Source organism: Heteronotia binoei, chromosome 2 (genome assembly GCF_032191835.1).
Source record: "Heteronotia binoei isolate CCM8104 ecotype False Entrance Well chromosome 2, APGP_CSIRO_Hbin_v1, whole genome shotgun sequence".
Classification (NCBI taxonomy): domain Eukaryota; kingdom Metazoa; phylum Chordata; class Lepidosauria; order Squamata; family Gekkonidae; genus Heteronotia; species Heteronotia binoei.
Window position 1 is genome coordinate 29,542,508 of NC_083224.1, and position 15,445 is coordinate 29,557,952.

General features: G+C 42.8%; 1 protein-coding gene across 1 annotated transcript in view; it reads right to left on the bottom strand.

Moving 5' to 3' along the window:
• Nucleotides 1–2,234: 2,234 nt before the first annotated feature.
• RAB22A (RAB22A, member RAS oncogene family) overlaps nt 2,235–15,445 on the bottom strand; it is a 32,515-nt gene continuing 19,304 nt past the window's right edge. The window contains exons 4-7 of the mRNA XM_060230740.1: nt 9,042–9,113; nt 8,852–8,958; nt 6,267–6,376; nt 2,235–3,659 (exon numbers count right to left, since the gene is read on the bottom strand). Coding sequence (XP_060086723.1) covers nt 3,562–3,659; nt 6,267–6,376; nt 8,852–8,958; nt 9,042–9,113 — 387 coding nt within the window. The 3' untranslated portion in view covers nt 2,235–3,561. The remainder of the gene's footprint in view (nt 3,660–6,266; nt 6,377–8,851; nt 8,959–9,041; nt 9,114–15,445) is intronic.

A 15,445-nucleotide genomic window follows, 5' to 3' on the forward strand; every position in this document is an offset into this window, starting at 1 on the left:
TAAAGGAGGGCACAGAGACAGCTGACTCCATCCACGCCCAGACAACACAACGGCAGTCACAGAATTAATGAAAGATTTTTCTTTTTTGGTCCTGCTGCTAAACAAAGTGGTGTAATTTGAATGGCCTCCAGTCCTAGCCAGTTTTAAGCACAACTATTAAGAAGCTGCAAAGAATCCCAGATATTTATTGCACAGATGCCATAGCTCAAACATCCATTCCGTAGATCTAAGATAAGGAGGGCAGAAGCCTATCCTTTTTTGTCCAAATGTTTTCTCCAACTAAAAACCTATCTCAATGCAAGTATTGGATTAAATTAACTCAATAAACTCTAAGGGAAGTCAACACCTTGGCAATGCACCTGACAGTGTGCAGGGGGAGGGGGGGGGAGCCTTTGAAATGTGTCCAAGGACAACAGCTTGTAGGCTGAAGTGTTACGCTGAATAACCATGTTGTAACAGAAGACAAGTATATAGTAACAGCTTGGGGTGGTGGTGGGGAAGATGCTACTGGAAGTATGTAAGGAGATTCTCTTTGTACAGAAGGTGAAACAGAACACACGCCCGCCCAATTATGCATAATTGAAAGAAGGGAGCTAACTGGCTTCAAAGCAATTACAACGGTGACCTCTGAAAGCCACATTGCAGGATAGTGGCATGACAAGGGGAGAGACAAGGAAGATAAAGCACACCGCTATACATGTCTGCGATGCATTAACAAGGAGTTCACTTAAGGAATAAGAACCACTTCTTTTTTTTTTTACATTGACACAACTGTTAGGAATCGACAAGCAGAATTGAACATGCCACCCAATAATTCACCCATTTGGGTTTGGGCGAAGAAGCCATCTGAATCAGATGAAGGTTTAGTTACTACCAACCTGGATAAATGCACAAACAGCTAGGTGCCCCCACCTTATTCCTATAGCTATGGTTTACCCTAAAGTAGGTACAGTACCAGGCTGACGGTGAAGTGCAGTTTCATTAATGAAGACGGTTACCAATCATCAGGCATGCTAGAGAAGATCAAAACAGTTCCTGAAGGCACACTTGTGCCAGCGCATGTATACCAGGCTCTCTCATTTTCCTCTCCTCAACAGTAGCCCTTTGTGTGGCAATGAAGCACCCCAGGAATTTCAATAACTGCCTGTTGTGCAATATTGGTGTGTGTGTGTGTTTAAGCCCTTGCTGGAACCCAATACCAGTGTTTGAAATGGGGTGCATGTTGCAGTACATTAAATGTTCTAACTCAGCTAGCTTTGCAGGGACTAATGTGCCTTCAATATGCCACACAGAGAAATCTTCACCACTGTATCCCTACCATGCTGCCTCTCAGATCCAATTCTGCACTACACAACAGATTTGCACACGCGTGGTGCCTCAATAGTGACTTTTGCCACAGCGCTGAATAATCCAGATTGCTAAGTGAGATCGACATTTCAGGTCATCCTGCGACAGCAGCGTACTACTCTAGGCTACAAACACGGTCAAACGTTGTGTGGCCCCCAATGCTAAATGCTTGTTTGCCACTGCAAGTGGCTTTTAGGGATGAGCTCAACTGATTCTTGAAATCAAAACCCAGAGCAGATTTATGCTACTAACCAAGCTGAGGTATGCCACGCTCTCAAAATGTTCAAAGGTCAACCCCTTACATTCATAGTTCAGTCACATTAAATGCCAAACTAAATGATTTGCTGAGAAAGACAAGTCGATAACAGAGAGCTTGTTAGTGACATCGCAGGCACAAACTAATACCTGCTGCTAATGCTGTGTACGAAACTGTTTACCCAGCCCCAGATGATCTTAGAACTTTGGATTCTTTAGGGAAGTTTGAACCCACTTTTTAAAAATTAAAAACTATTTATTCAGATCAGAGTACTTTCAAATCACATCAGTTACACAACGGCAGATCAGCTACATTAAGAGTTGCTCAAAACAACGTGGCTCAGTATTTCGAAGCACAAGCTGTTTCATTTCCTATGCATCTTTTGAAATTTCCTTCTCAGCTGAAAACACTTACTTAACAGGGCAAAATGCCAAGAGATGGCTTGGGAGCGAGCCACTCCAGACATCTCTTGGTTAACATAAAATACCAATGCCTTCAGGCTCATTTTACAAGCCGTGAGTTTAGTAAACACTTATGTCCTAATTGGGGGGGGGGGGGGAGAAGGAGAAGCACACGTTCTTTTGCACTCGTGGGCTGCAACAATAATAAATAGCGAGAAATAGTATAATAATGGCAGGCTTAATTTATAGTTTAATATAAAATTGGCAAAAACCCCCAATACAAAGCTAAAAGCTGATATGTTTTAAAAAAAAAACAGCAAGAAGGAAAAAAAAAAGGCTAAACTTCAGGAATAGGCCCAAGAGCAAAGGGCAACGATCCACGCCACCCCACACAACTTGGCTTTGGTTCCCTGTTTGTGTTTTCTCACGCAGAGGTGATTCATTCTATAAGGAAGCCTCAAAGTACACTAGCAGCAGCCTCTACTGGGCAGCAAGAGGAGTGTTTTCTGGGTGCTAGCTGACATCCGCTAGAAGTTCCCAGGCTGGAGTTGACAGCAGTTTTGACCTTGGGACTTTTCCCAATGGGGCGACAGAAAACAGATTATTTTAAAATTATGCACTTGCATAATTTATAATACTTTAGGCATTGGTCTCATAAATAAAGAGTATAAAAATGCACATGCTAAGCGATTAGAGATGCCCTTCCCCCATTCAGCACTCTTATTCCAACAGCCACTGATGCCTGTCAGTTTATGATCAAGTCTGGTTAATTTCACCTAGGATTTTACTTGCCACCTAAAAGAAGAAAAGTCTATTTCAAGAAGTTCTAAAGAGGACACTAATTCATTCCTAAAACAATTAAGCGTACAGATAAGATTGTCTACATTCCCCTCACTTTTTTTTTTAAAAGATGGTTTGTATTTCTGCAATATCATTAGTAAATTAAAAAAAAGTGCAATTAAGGATGAGGACCGGATGGGCTGATTTGGTCACTTACCAGTTCCATTCTGATTCCGCCCCCCCCACAGCCATCTGCTTGTCATCTGTTCATCCCCCCTTCTTTGGAGAAGCAACAATGAAAACAATAAGGCTTAGAGCAATGAAGATGAAGTGAGCAGAATCCCGTTCGGGATCAGAGCTAGAATTTCAATCCGCAGGTCTTGTGTACTCCCTTCAAAATCCGCAAAAGTGCTAGTTTTCCTCCCACCCCTTTACCAAAAAAAAAAAAAAGAAAAAAGAAAAAAGGCAACCCTTTGTTTACAAAACCCCACTATGAAATATAAATTCTACAATCTGTATGGTTGAGTTTCTTCTCTTTCACAAGGCCAAAGCAGAAACGGAAGGGATTCCCTTGGCGTACACGAGAAAGTCTGTATGCAAGGAAACAGTAGGGCAGCTGCGGTCTCCTCAGCGTGTGGACTTATGTTAGAGTTGGCTCATTTTAGGGTGTACGAACACCAGGCAGACAGCGATCTACTGATACAATATACCCCAAATAAACCTTTCCATTCCAAGGCCAAATGTTATAAAAGCTAGTCTGATGTACTGACTTATCAGTCAACAGCAGCTTCGTTTTGTCGCTGATGGCTGTCTTCTAAGTTTGAAGCCCTTACCGCTAGCGGAAGGGTTGGTGTCTGTTGATGGAATTCTACGACCTGCAAAGAGTAAAAGCCACAAACGTCATTAAAAACCACCGTTCCATATTTCTTGCAGTTTAGCCTAACAAGCACAGCTCATCATAATTTGGAAGGTCGTTATGGTTAGGAGGCCCTGATCGGGATGTTCTGGGCCAGCTTGATCTTGTCAGATCTCAGAAGTGAAGCAGGGTCAGCCCTGGTTAGTACTTGGATGAGAGATGATGAAGGAAGACTAGGGTTGATATGAAGCCACAGGTAGGGATGGGTACAAAGCTAAAAAGGTGGTTTGCAGTCTGCAGCGGCCCACAGGCTGAACCCCAAACTGAACTGGCCCCATACGAACCAAACTAGTCTGGCAAGTTCAGTTGCCCCTTTCAGTTGTAATTCCAGGTGATTTCTACCCCTCACCTGGACGTTGGTAATGCTAGTTCCGTAAGGGAAATGGCTGTTTGGGGGTGGAGACTATGGGACCATACTCTGCTGAGGTCCCTCCCATCCTTAAACCCCACCATCCCCAGGTTCCAGTCACTAAATCTATAGGAATTTCCTAACTTGGAGTTGTCAACCCTATCTAATTCCCCCAGCAGCCAACCTACCCTTATCTGTCCTTCTGTCTTACGTTTTCTCTCCCCACCGCAGCTTCTGCCTAGGACAACTGCAGTCCAGTTGTGTGGTGCTAGCCACTGGGCTAGGCCCACTTGTGTGGTAGGGAACCCTTGAGGGCTTGTGGGGGGGGGGACGCAATGACCTCACTTTCCCCAGTATTTGCCCTCCCTGCACTATTTCTTCTTTCCCTTTTCCAGACAACCCCCATTTCCTCTACTCTTTCCCTGCCTCATTCTCTCCTTCTCAGCCATTCACCAACCTATCTTTTATCTGCCTCCCATCTTCAGCTTTACTGCTTATTTATTTACAACACTTATACCCCACCTCTCTCCACAGTGGAGACCAAATCACTTACATTATTCTCCTCTCTTTTTTTATCCGTGTAACAACCCTGTCAGGTAGGGTCAAGCTGAAAGTGTGTGACTGGCCCCAAATCACTCCATGAGTTGTCACAGCAAGATGGGGATTTGAGCCCAGTCTCCCAGACCCAACTCTGAAATTCTAATCGTTACACCACACTGACTTTCATAGGGTGGCTTCTGTTGAAGAGGAGCAAGCAGCCGGGCCTAGGTGAGTCATGCAAGTCAGATGGCATCAAGTCATCTTTTTTTAAAGCTACAGGCACTCTTTTTATCACTTTTTGCTTTTTTAAACTGCCCAGTGTATTTTTTTAAGAGCCTTTTTCAGGTTTGTAGAAATATCTGTATTGGCTATTCACAGTTCCAGTCATTGGATTTAAGTATCTAAAGGTATCCCAACTTTACTATTAGAATATAAAATAGTAAAGAAGTTACTGGACTAGAAGGCAATCCAACAAAAAAGACTGGTCTGTATACTCACAACAGGTGAATGGCATGCCTTTGACAATGCATAATTTGTGGCACTGACTGCCACATAAGGCTTGGTTCTGATGTGTCCAAAGTATACCGAATATACTGAAATGTGCTAAACTGTCCATTTGATGGCCCAGTTATGACATGATGTTATCTGATTCATTTGCCAACTGGAAATTTTGTAAACTATTTCTGTCTCCTGTCTAATTATACGGTTAACAGTTTTAATAATTGTTTTATTGATTTTATTGCCTTTGTTTAAAGGTGTTGCAATCTGCCATAACCTGAGTTCAATCCCAGCGGAAGCTGGGTTCAGGTAGCCGGCTCCAGGTTGACTCGGCCTTCCATCCTTCCGAGGTCGGTAAAATGAGTACCCAACTTGCTGAGGGGAAAGTGCAGATGACTTGGGAAGGCAATGGCAAACCACCCTGTAAAAAAGTCTCCTGTGAAAACGGAAATGACTGGTGCTTCCACAGGGGACTACTTTTTAAAAAAAATCTGCCCTGAGCCTGCTAGTGGGATAGGGTGGAATATAAATCTCCTAAATAAACAAATAAATAAATAAAATGGTGATTAATAATCATCAGCTTAGACGGTTAAGAAAATATTTTGAAAAATTCATGGAGCAGAAAGACAATCTGTGGAGATCAGCTGACAGTTAAAATGAAACCCTTCCGCTCATCATATGATGGCCACAATTTGAAAGCTTCCTTGTCTAAGCCTGTTACATAAATTAACCTGCTAACACGCCTTTTCCCATATGAATTTCTCCACTTTGCTTTCTTCAGTTACTTTTAACTACTTTTGACTGTAGTCAAAACAACATCTGTGCTCCTTTGTTGCTTTTTTTTTTTTTTAAGAGAGAGGTCTGGGGGTTAATGCAAGCATACCGATCTTGTACAAATGACCCAAGAGAGATTCTACTGCAATCTCAAATCTATCAATAAGATGCCAAAATTAAACCAGTGCATTAGGATAGAAACAAAAGATTTAAGCTAAGACAGCAACCAAGTTCATTTTGGGTGTCCTTAAACTTGGAGGAAAGGGAAGGAAAAGGATAGAAACAAAAGATTTAAGCTAAGACAGCAACCAAGTTCATTTTGGGTGTCCTTAAACTTGGAGGAAAGGGAAGGAAAAGGAGAGGGCAGACAGACATCACATTGGTTTACTAACACACAGTACTTACTAATTTCTATAAAGAGTTCATTTATGTTTATTGCATTTTTCGCACTGGTCTCGACGAATATTGCATGGATGGAATCTGCATAGTCTTTAGCATCTTTTTCCATAACTTCTCTAGAACGGAGAGAGAAACAGAATACATTGTGAACAAAGCATGAGAGTTTATTTCAATTTTAGAACAGAAATAGCAGGCAGAAGCAAATGCAGTAGTAAAAACTATTTTAGCAAGTAATCTAAGCCTTGCTGATGTTATCACAACACCTGGAAGATATGCAAAACAGAGAAAGGGAGAACGTTATACATCACTTTGGGTCCGCACTGGGGAGACAGCTGGGGTATAGATGCACTGAATGGCAACAGCAATTGTGTGTTCTCTATACTTGCGAAACAAAGCAAATTTGTGCAACCTGGGTGAAGTTATGTAACACAGATGGTGACACAACTTAAGAAGCTCAATCTTTTGGCTCTCTCCTGAAGGTTTAGTACTGATCAGGCCATAAGATGCTTCTACCTTGCATACTGTTCTCTGTAACACTGCAGCATTCCAAGGAGAGTTACTAACACATGAACCGCATGAGATTGCATAAAGTTGGACTCCTCCAATTTCAGCATATCCGATCAGCCGTTTTCTGGCAGAACCCTTCCGCATCAGGAACCCAAGGCAGTAATTACTGCAATAAGGGTGGAAAGGGATTCCAGAAACACTGGACCAACATAAATGTTGGGATGGATCCAATCAATCAATTCCAAAACAAGGAACACTTCCCTCTGGCACAAACAGCTATTGACAGAAGAGACTCTACTCTAGCTCTACCATCAGTGGAAAGCTCCTTTTGCCAAAAGAAAACTACACTGTTAGTGAAATATATCCATAGGATCTAAGCCATTACAAGGATTACTACTGAATTCATAAGGAAGATCATAAATATAATTAATCCAAACACTATCTTCCAATAGTAGTAGAAGACGACGACTGCAGATTTATACCCCGCCCTTCTCTCTGAATCAGAGACTCAGAGTGGCTCACAATCTCCTATATCTTCTCCCTCCACAACAGACACCCTGTGAGGTGGGTGGGGCCGAGGGGGCTCTCACAGCAGCTGCCCTTTCAAGGACAACTCCTGCAATAGCTATGGCTAACCCAAGACCCTTCCGGCAGCTTTAAGTGGAGGAGTGGGGAATCAAACGCAGTTCTCCCAGGTAAGAATCCACACACTTAACCACTACACCAAACTGGCTTGGTTTCTTTTTCAGATATCTACTAGGACTGCATACATTCATACAGTTTTAGCCAAACCTATCACATGACCACACAAAGCTACCATACACTGAATCTGACCATCAGAGTCAGCACTGCTTATTCAGAATGGCAGTAGCTTTCCAGGGTGTCCGGTAGAGGCCATTCACATCACACCTATTCCTTAGTTCTTTTAATGGGAGATGTCAAGGATTGAACTTGGGACCCTCTGCATGTCAGGCAGATGCTCTCCAAATGAGCCACAGCCCCTCCCAATCAGAATACCTTTCTGCCCAATACCACTTCTCTTTGTGACTGTGGTTCCTAAAGGATCAACGAGCCTTAATTGTCAAAAAGTGTGGGATCCACTGAGAAAATGTAGCAATTTAAAATCTTTGACAAGGTACAATACCATTTACTGTGGAATTTTCAGGGCAATATAGCTTCAACTAGGGAACCTCCCTTTACTAATTGAAAAAGCCACATGTATTTCCCATATTTTCAAATCTATCTTTGGAACCACATGGGCATGAAGATATTTTAAGTGTAAGCTTGATTCTTCAGGGGAAATTTCATGTTTTTTAAAAAAAGTACGATTTCTTTTAAAAATGAAAAATACATACATCACCATGGTCTTCTACAATTATTGCCTTTAAACTTTTAATAAGACACTTTGGAGAATGCACACATGGCCATGGTTTAAAGGGAAGTTTGCCTGTGAGGTAGGTGGAACTGAGAGAGCTCTAACAGAAACTGCTCTTGAGAGGAACAGCTCCGCAAGAACTTGTGACTGACTCAAGGTCACATCAGCAAGTGCATGTGGAAGAGTGGGGAATCAAACCCGGTTCTCCCAGATAAGAGTCCAAAACACTTAACCGCTACACCAAACTGGTAACAACTAGATAGTCAAAGGCTACTGTATTCCTGCATCTGCCTCATAACTTTCTCCCCCAACCTCGATGGTTACTATAGAGCTGCTCCCCCAGGTAATCTTTCTTTGATGTCTGTGTAGTCACTTTAAGATGCAGACGCCCTGCTGGCTGTATTTGCTTATACAGTATACCCTGTTCTTTGCCATATGCAACAAGAGCAAGATGTCTACTGAAAGCGAACTGCACTAGGTCTTTAAAAAAACAAAAACAAATAAGACCCTTGATTAAGCAGTCTAGTCTAATTGTCTGAACTGGACTAGTCTTATCAACCAGCCCACCCTAACAAATAGTCCAGTCCGGCCCAGTGCACCCCACCAATCCCAGCCTCCCAAGGAGTCAGTCCAGCTTAACTACGAAGGGTGAGTACGCTGGAAACAAATTTTCCCAAAACTGTAGCTGAACAGCACTTTCTGAATTTACCTTGCATCATTAAGATCACACTTATTTCCAGCAATAGCTACAACAATATTGGGAGGCCCGTGCTGCCGAAGTTCTTTCACCCAGTTCTTCAGTGTTGAAAATGTCTCCTGAAATGGAGATCATGGAATTAGTAATGCACAAATGTCTCAGTGCCATACAGTTTTCTTTATTTGCAAATGCCTCCTCTTACCTCTTTCGTGATGTCGTAAACTATAATTGCTGCTGCAGACCCTCGGTAGTACATTGGCGCTAGGGCACGGAACTGCAAAGAAAAAGCATGACAGAAAATGATGCCGCTTGTCCATAAAAGATCACACAAGGTGACAGGAGCAGTCTGTCTAGGGCAGGGGTGTCAAACTAATTTGCTATGAGGGCTGGATCTGACATAAATGATACCCTGTCGGGCCAGGTGATGTATGTCATATAATGTAATGCCAGGTAGCAGACAAACACACACAATATAAGATTTTTTAAAAAACTTAAAAAAGACTTAAAACAATTAGCATTCTTGCAATATTTTGTTTATTTAACAGTCTCTGATAACTGACACCTCTTGCTCTGAATTACTGCATCAAAAACTGGAGACAATCTCTGTGCTATAGCAATCTTGAGTATGCTGTTCAGGTGTTGTTCAGGTGTGTATCTGTAAGTTGCAAACCTATTTTTGATTTGCTCACAGGACTGATAGGACGCCTCTGTGGGCCTGATCTGGCCCCTGGGCCACATGTTTGACACCCCTGGTCTAGGGAAACATAAAGGCCCTGGGTGCTGTATGATGCCATCACATGTCTCTCTAAGCACTCTAGACGGGGGAAACAGAGGCGGTTTGCCAATGCCTTCCTCTGCAGTCTTCCTTGGTGATTTCCCATCCAAATACCAATGTTGCTTAGCTGCCAAGATCTGATGAAATCAGCTATACCATGCTGCCTTCCATCCAGAATATTGTTATATAATATCCAGGAAACATTTTGAACAAACTGAAGGAAAGAAGACTAGGGAAGCTGTACATCTCAGGACATGAAGCAAAATTCCTTTGCATTTTCCTTTGTGGTCAAGTAAATTTGGACACGAATAACTTTAAACTAGAGGACCATCCACTTGCTTCACTCAAAAACCCTATATCTCACTTGACTTTCAGTTCCTGTGAGCTGGGCAGCGGCGTTCTTATCGGGCTCTTCGCTGACCTGTGGTATCTGACTTGTGGAGAGCCAGTTTGGTGTAGTGGTTAAGTGTGCGGACTCTTATCTGGGAGAACCGGGTTTGATTCCCCACTCCTCCACTTGCACCTGCTTGGAATGCCAGAGGTTGTCCTTGAAAGGGCAGCTGCTGTGAGAGTCCTCTCAGCCCCACCCACCTCACAGGGTGTCTGTTGTGGGGGAGGAAGATAAAGGAGATTGTGAGCCACTCTGAGACTCTTGAGTGGAGGGCAGAATATAAATCCAATGTCGTCTTCTTCATCTTCATCTCACTGTGCCCACAATATTATTCTATAGGGCCTTTGCTCCTCCATGTTGGAGAACCTTCCCTATGAGAAAAGGCTGAGGAGTCTGGGATTTTTCAGTTCAGAAAAGCAATGACTAAGGGGGGACATGATAGATGTTTAGAAAATTACGCATAGGGTGGAGAGAGTCAACAAAGAGACATTTTTCTCCTTCTCCCTAAATATTAGAACTCGAGGGCATTCAATGAAGCTGGTGGTTCAGGACAGACAAAAAGAAACACTACTTTACAAAGAGAGCGATTAAAATGTGGAATTTGCTGCCAGCAGATGTAGTGGTGAAGGATGGGAACTACGAAGGAAAATTCATTATAAATAAACAGCTTTAAAAGGAGATCAGATACATTCAGGCAGGATAAGTCTATCAATAGCTACTAGTTATGGTGACTGAGAGGAATGTCCACATTCGAAGGCACTACACCTCTGAATCCCAGAGCAAAGACGTAACATCAGGGGGATACCTCTGCTCCTATGCCCTGTTGTTAGTTGTCCAGAGTTACTGGTTGGCCACTGTGTGAGACAGGATGCTGGACTAGATGGCCTACTGGGTTGATCCAGCAGGGCTCTTCTTACGTTATTAGAACGAAGTTTGAGCCCACTGGCACCTTTAAGACCAACAGTATAATTCTGTGTATAAGCTTTTGTGTGTACCTTAAACTCTGTTGGTCTTAAAGGAGCCACAGGACTCAAACTTTGTCCTATTGCTTCAGGCCAACACGGCTATGCACCCGAGTCTCTTGTGTTCTTAGGTTACACCAGAAATGACATTTGTTCATATTTCCTCTTCTAAAAAAACAAATATTTTGAATACAGTGAGCTTGACATAAAACTATTCTAAAAAGTAAATCCAGAACACCCCAAATTTAAAAAAAAACAGAGCATTTGGATTTCAGTTTTATTCAAAGACCCCCACCAGCTCGCTCTGCCCACCAATTCCATACCTTGCTGCCCTTTCAGTATCGTTTTATATGGGTTCTGCCCCCACATACTCTGCAGGCTACCCTCAGAAGTGGTGTTTGACCATATTTTTCTCCAGTAAGGATAAGTACTTTCACTACAGTTGCTCCCTCTAGATAATTATTCCCAGGGCTTTTTTTGTAACAGGAACTCCTTTGTATATTAGGCCGCACACCTCAATGTAGCCAATCCCCCTGGAACTTACAGTAGGCCCTGTACTAAGAGCCCTGCAAGGTCTTGGAGGATTGGCTACATCAAAGGTATGTGGCCTAATATGCAAAGGAGTTCCTGCTACAACCCCCCCCCCCTGATTATTTCAATAAGCATCATCCTCAAGATGACCTCTTAATTTACAAACTGTCTGAAGGTTTGTTGTGTAAGTAAGAAACCACACTCCTTCTCTGTGCTGCCTCCGCATTCCTGGCTTCTTGCATCCTGAACTATCCTCCCTCCAGAAACCATGGCCTTGCTTGCAATTTGCAATGATATTATAGATTTACTTCATTTATACCCTACTTCTTTGATGAGAAATGCCTGCAACAGGACAGACACCTCCTCTCAAACACTGGCAGAAAAAAGGAGCAAAAATTCATAACTACGTGCATGTTGTTTGCATACTCCACAAGTCTGGTGACTAATAAAAGAAGCAGCTGACTAATATTGGCTGCTTACGAGAGCAAGTGGGGACAGAGTTCATTAATTCACTAATTCTCCCGTTTACTGCATGTGTTAGAGGAAAAAGCACACCACAGTACAAATCATTTTTCTAAGGAAACCCTCTTCCATCGGAAAGCAACTGCTGCACAACAGTCATATGCAGAGTTGGAAGACTCCCTGGTAGAGGATAACTATGTCTGTAAGACTGTTTACTGTGCTGCTCCTGTTTTGTGATGTCTGTTTTTATGATATTATTTTAACTGTTGTTTTATTATTGTAAGTCGCCCTGAGCCTGCTTGTGGGATAGGGCGGAATATAAATCCAAAAATTAAATTAAATTAAACTCACCCCCAGCTGGTGTTTCCTGCAACTGCTCATAGTGATGGCAGAAGAAAATAAAATTTAAAAATGCTTGCTGGATGATGGCGTGCTATGACTTTTGGGAAAACATGGAAGTGTCATGACACACTAAGAATTGGCTAAAACTCTAGGAATCACCCAAAATGATGGTTTTATCATATGTCACTTCCGTTTTTTTTGTTTTAATGTAAATAATTATGGCAACAATTATTATGCTATAGTGCATTTAATGATAATACATTATTGAACAGTTCAGTGTTATCAGCGTTATGAAGTTTAGCTTAATATTTGAACACGCTGGCAACCTTGCTTACCATTTTTGTTTGGTGTGGTGGTTAAGTGTGTGGATCTGGGAGAACCGAGTTTGATTCCCCACTCCTCCACTTGCAACTGCTGGCATGGCCTTGGGTTAGCCATAGCTCTGGCAGCGGTTGACCTTGAAAGGGCAGCTGCTGTGAGAGCTCTCTCAGCCCCACCCACCTCACAGGGTGCCTGTGACTGCTATCTAACCTCCTTTATCTAACCTGACTGCTCAGCAATTTCATTGAATGCCCACGAGTTCTTGTATTCTGAGAAAGGGAGGAAAGGACTTCTTTCTCTACTTTCTCCATCCCATGCATAATCTTGTAAACCTCTATCATGTCACCCCGCAGTCGACGTTTCTCCAAGCTAAAGAGCCCCAAGCGTTTTAACCTTTCTTCATAGGGAAAGTGTTCCAAACCTTTAATCATTCTAGTTGCCCCTTTCTGCACTTTTTCCAATGCTATAATATCCTTTTTGAGGTGCAGTGACCAGAATTGCACACAGTACTCCAAATGAGACCGCACCTTAAGATAAAGGAGATTGTGAGCCGCTCTGAGTCTCTGATTCAGAGAGACGGGCGGGATATAAATCTACAATTCTTCTTTTGAGACAGTTTCTGTCCAGATACTACACTTTCTTTCGTTTATTAGGTTCGGCTGTTTCCCCCCACTTCTCAGATGGCAAAAACTGAAGCTACATATACTATGGTAACATAGGATGCAGCTGTATTGGGTGTATTTGTTGTTTTTCCAACATAAAATGAAGATATTTGTAATTTTAAAATCCATAAAGATGCCAAACAGTACAATTTTATATGCTAAGTTATAAATGATGCTGCATATGATGCATTTTATGTGATTCAGTAAAAGAAGTTTTGGTTTGCTAGTAAGTATTGCATATTTTAATCGCCTCCCTCCATTCCATTATTTTCTGGGGAAAATTGTTTCCCCCCATAAGCGCCAGTCTGGTGCAGCAGTTAAGTGCGCGGACTCTTATCTGGGTGAACCGGGTTTGATTCCCCACTCCCCCAATTGCACCTGCTGGAATGGCCTTGGGTCAGCCATAGCTTTCACAGGAGTTGTCCTTGAAAGGGCAGCTGCTGTAAGAGCTCTCTCAGCCCCACCTACCTCACAGGGTGTCTGTTGTGAAGGGGGGGGGGAGAGAAGGTAAAGGAGATTGTAAACTGCTCTGAGACTCTGAGATTCAGAGTATAGGGCGGGATATAAATCCAATATCATTTTCATAAGTTCAAAATTTCCAAAGATTTTACCTTCTATACTTTACTTTCTTGGTGCTAAAATGCAGAACTTTTAGACCCCTTTGTTTTACAGCATCTCTGTGCTGCCTGCATACAGGAAGACCAGAGTGCTGATTCAGTGCTGAGTAAGTATCACGTTACTTCCATTGCAAAATCCAAACATCTTGCGTCTTAAGTAAAAATAGAAAAGAGGATCCTGCCTCTTCTCTCCTGAATGTATTCCATGCTCTAATACAGGAAGTTTTCAGGCACATCTTGACAGATTCTAAAACCAGAGGTTCTTGTGTAACTTAAGATTAAACTGAAAATTGTCAGAGTAGGAAATGAGTATCTCCCGCCAACTAGCAAGCAGCTTAATGGAGAAAGATGCTCACCTCCCAAACTCCTCTAAACCCCCCCCATGAAAAGGAACGGTCCCCTGTGCAAGCACCAGTCGTTTCCGACTCTGGGGTGATACTGCTTTCACAACCTTTTCATGGCAGACTTTTTATGGGGTGGTTTGCCATTGGCTTCTCCAGTCATCTACACTTTCTCCCCAGCAAGTTGGGTACTAATTTTACCGACCTCGGAAGGATGGAAGGCTGAGTCAACCTCGAGCCGGCTACCTGAAAACCCAGCTACCGCCGGGGATCAAACTCAGGTCATGAGCAGAGGGCTCTGACTGCAGTACTGCAGCTTTAACACTCTGTGCCACGGGGCTCTTGAGCAAACCCCCCCCCCCCAACCCTCTGGCAAAGTCACCCTACACCTGGAAAATCTCAGAAGAGGAAGCAATGTTTCAGAGTGACATTAAGTAGAACGGGAAAGCCAGCTATTTAGACAGACACTTTCAATCTAGTTCTGGACTCTGGAAAAGGAAGGATCACCATTACATAGATAGATTCAGGTGGGTAGCTGTGTTGATGCAGAATCATAGGAGTTGGAAAGGGACATACAGTCCAACCCCCTGCTCAATGCAGGATCAGCCCTAACAAGTGATTGTCCAGCCACTGCTTAAAGACTGCTAGTGAGGTGAGCTCACCACCTCCCCAGGTAGCTGATTCCACTGTTGAACAACTCTTACGATAAAGAAATTTTGCTGCCAACAGCAACAGTTCCCTGCCCTTCAAATACTTCAAGAGAACAATCATGCCCCTCCTCAGTCTCCTCTTCTCCAGACTGAACATTCCCAAGTCCCTCAGCCTTTCCTCAGAAGGCTTGATCTCCAGACCCCAGATCCTCCTTGTTGCTCTCTTCTGCACTCGTTCCATTCTGTCCACATCCTTTTTTAAGTGTGTCTGAAGCAACAGAACAAAAGTTAAGAGTCCAGTGGCACCTTTAAGACCAATAAGATCCACCCACGTATCTCTATATGCTGGAATACTCTAAACATCGCAGAGCCTTCACCCTTGTCCAATTGAATGTCCTTTCATCTGTCCTTCTTGAAGGGAGATTTGCTCGAATTCCTTATGAGGAACATCTCTGCCCATGCCATTCAGATATGGCAGAAACTATTGAGCATGTCTTATTAGACTGTTGATTTTTTTTACCAGAATATTCAAAATATTTATATTACTCCAAT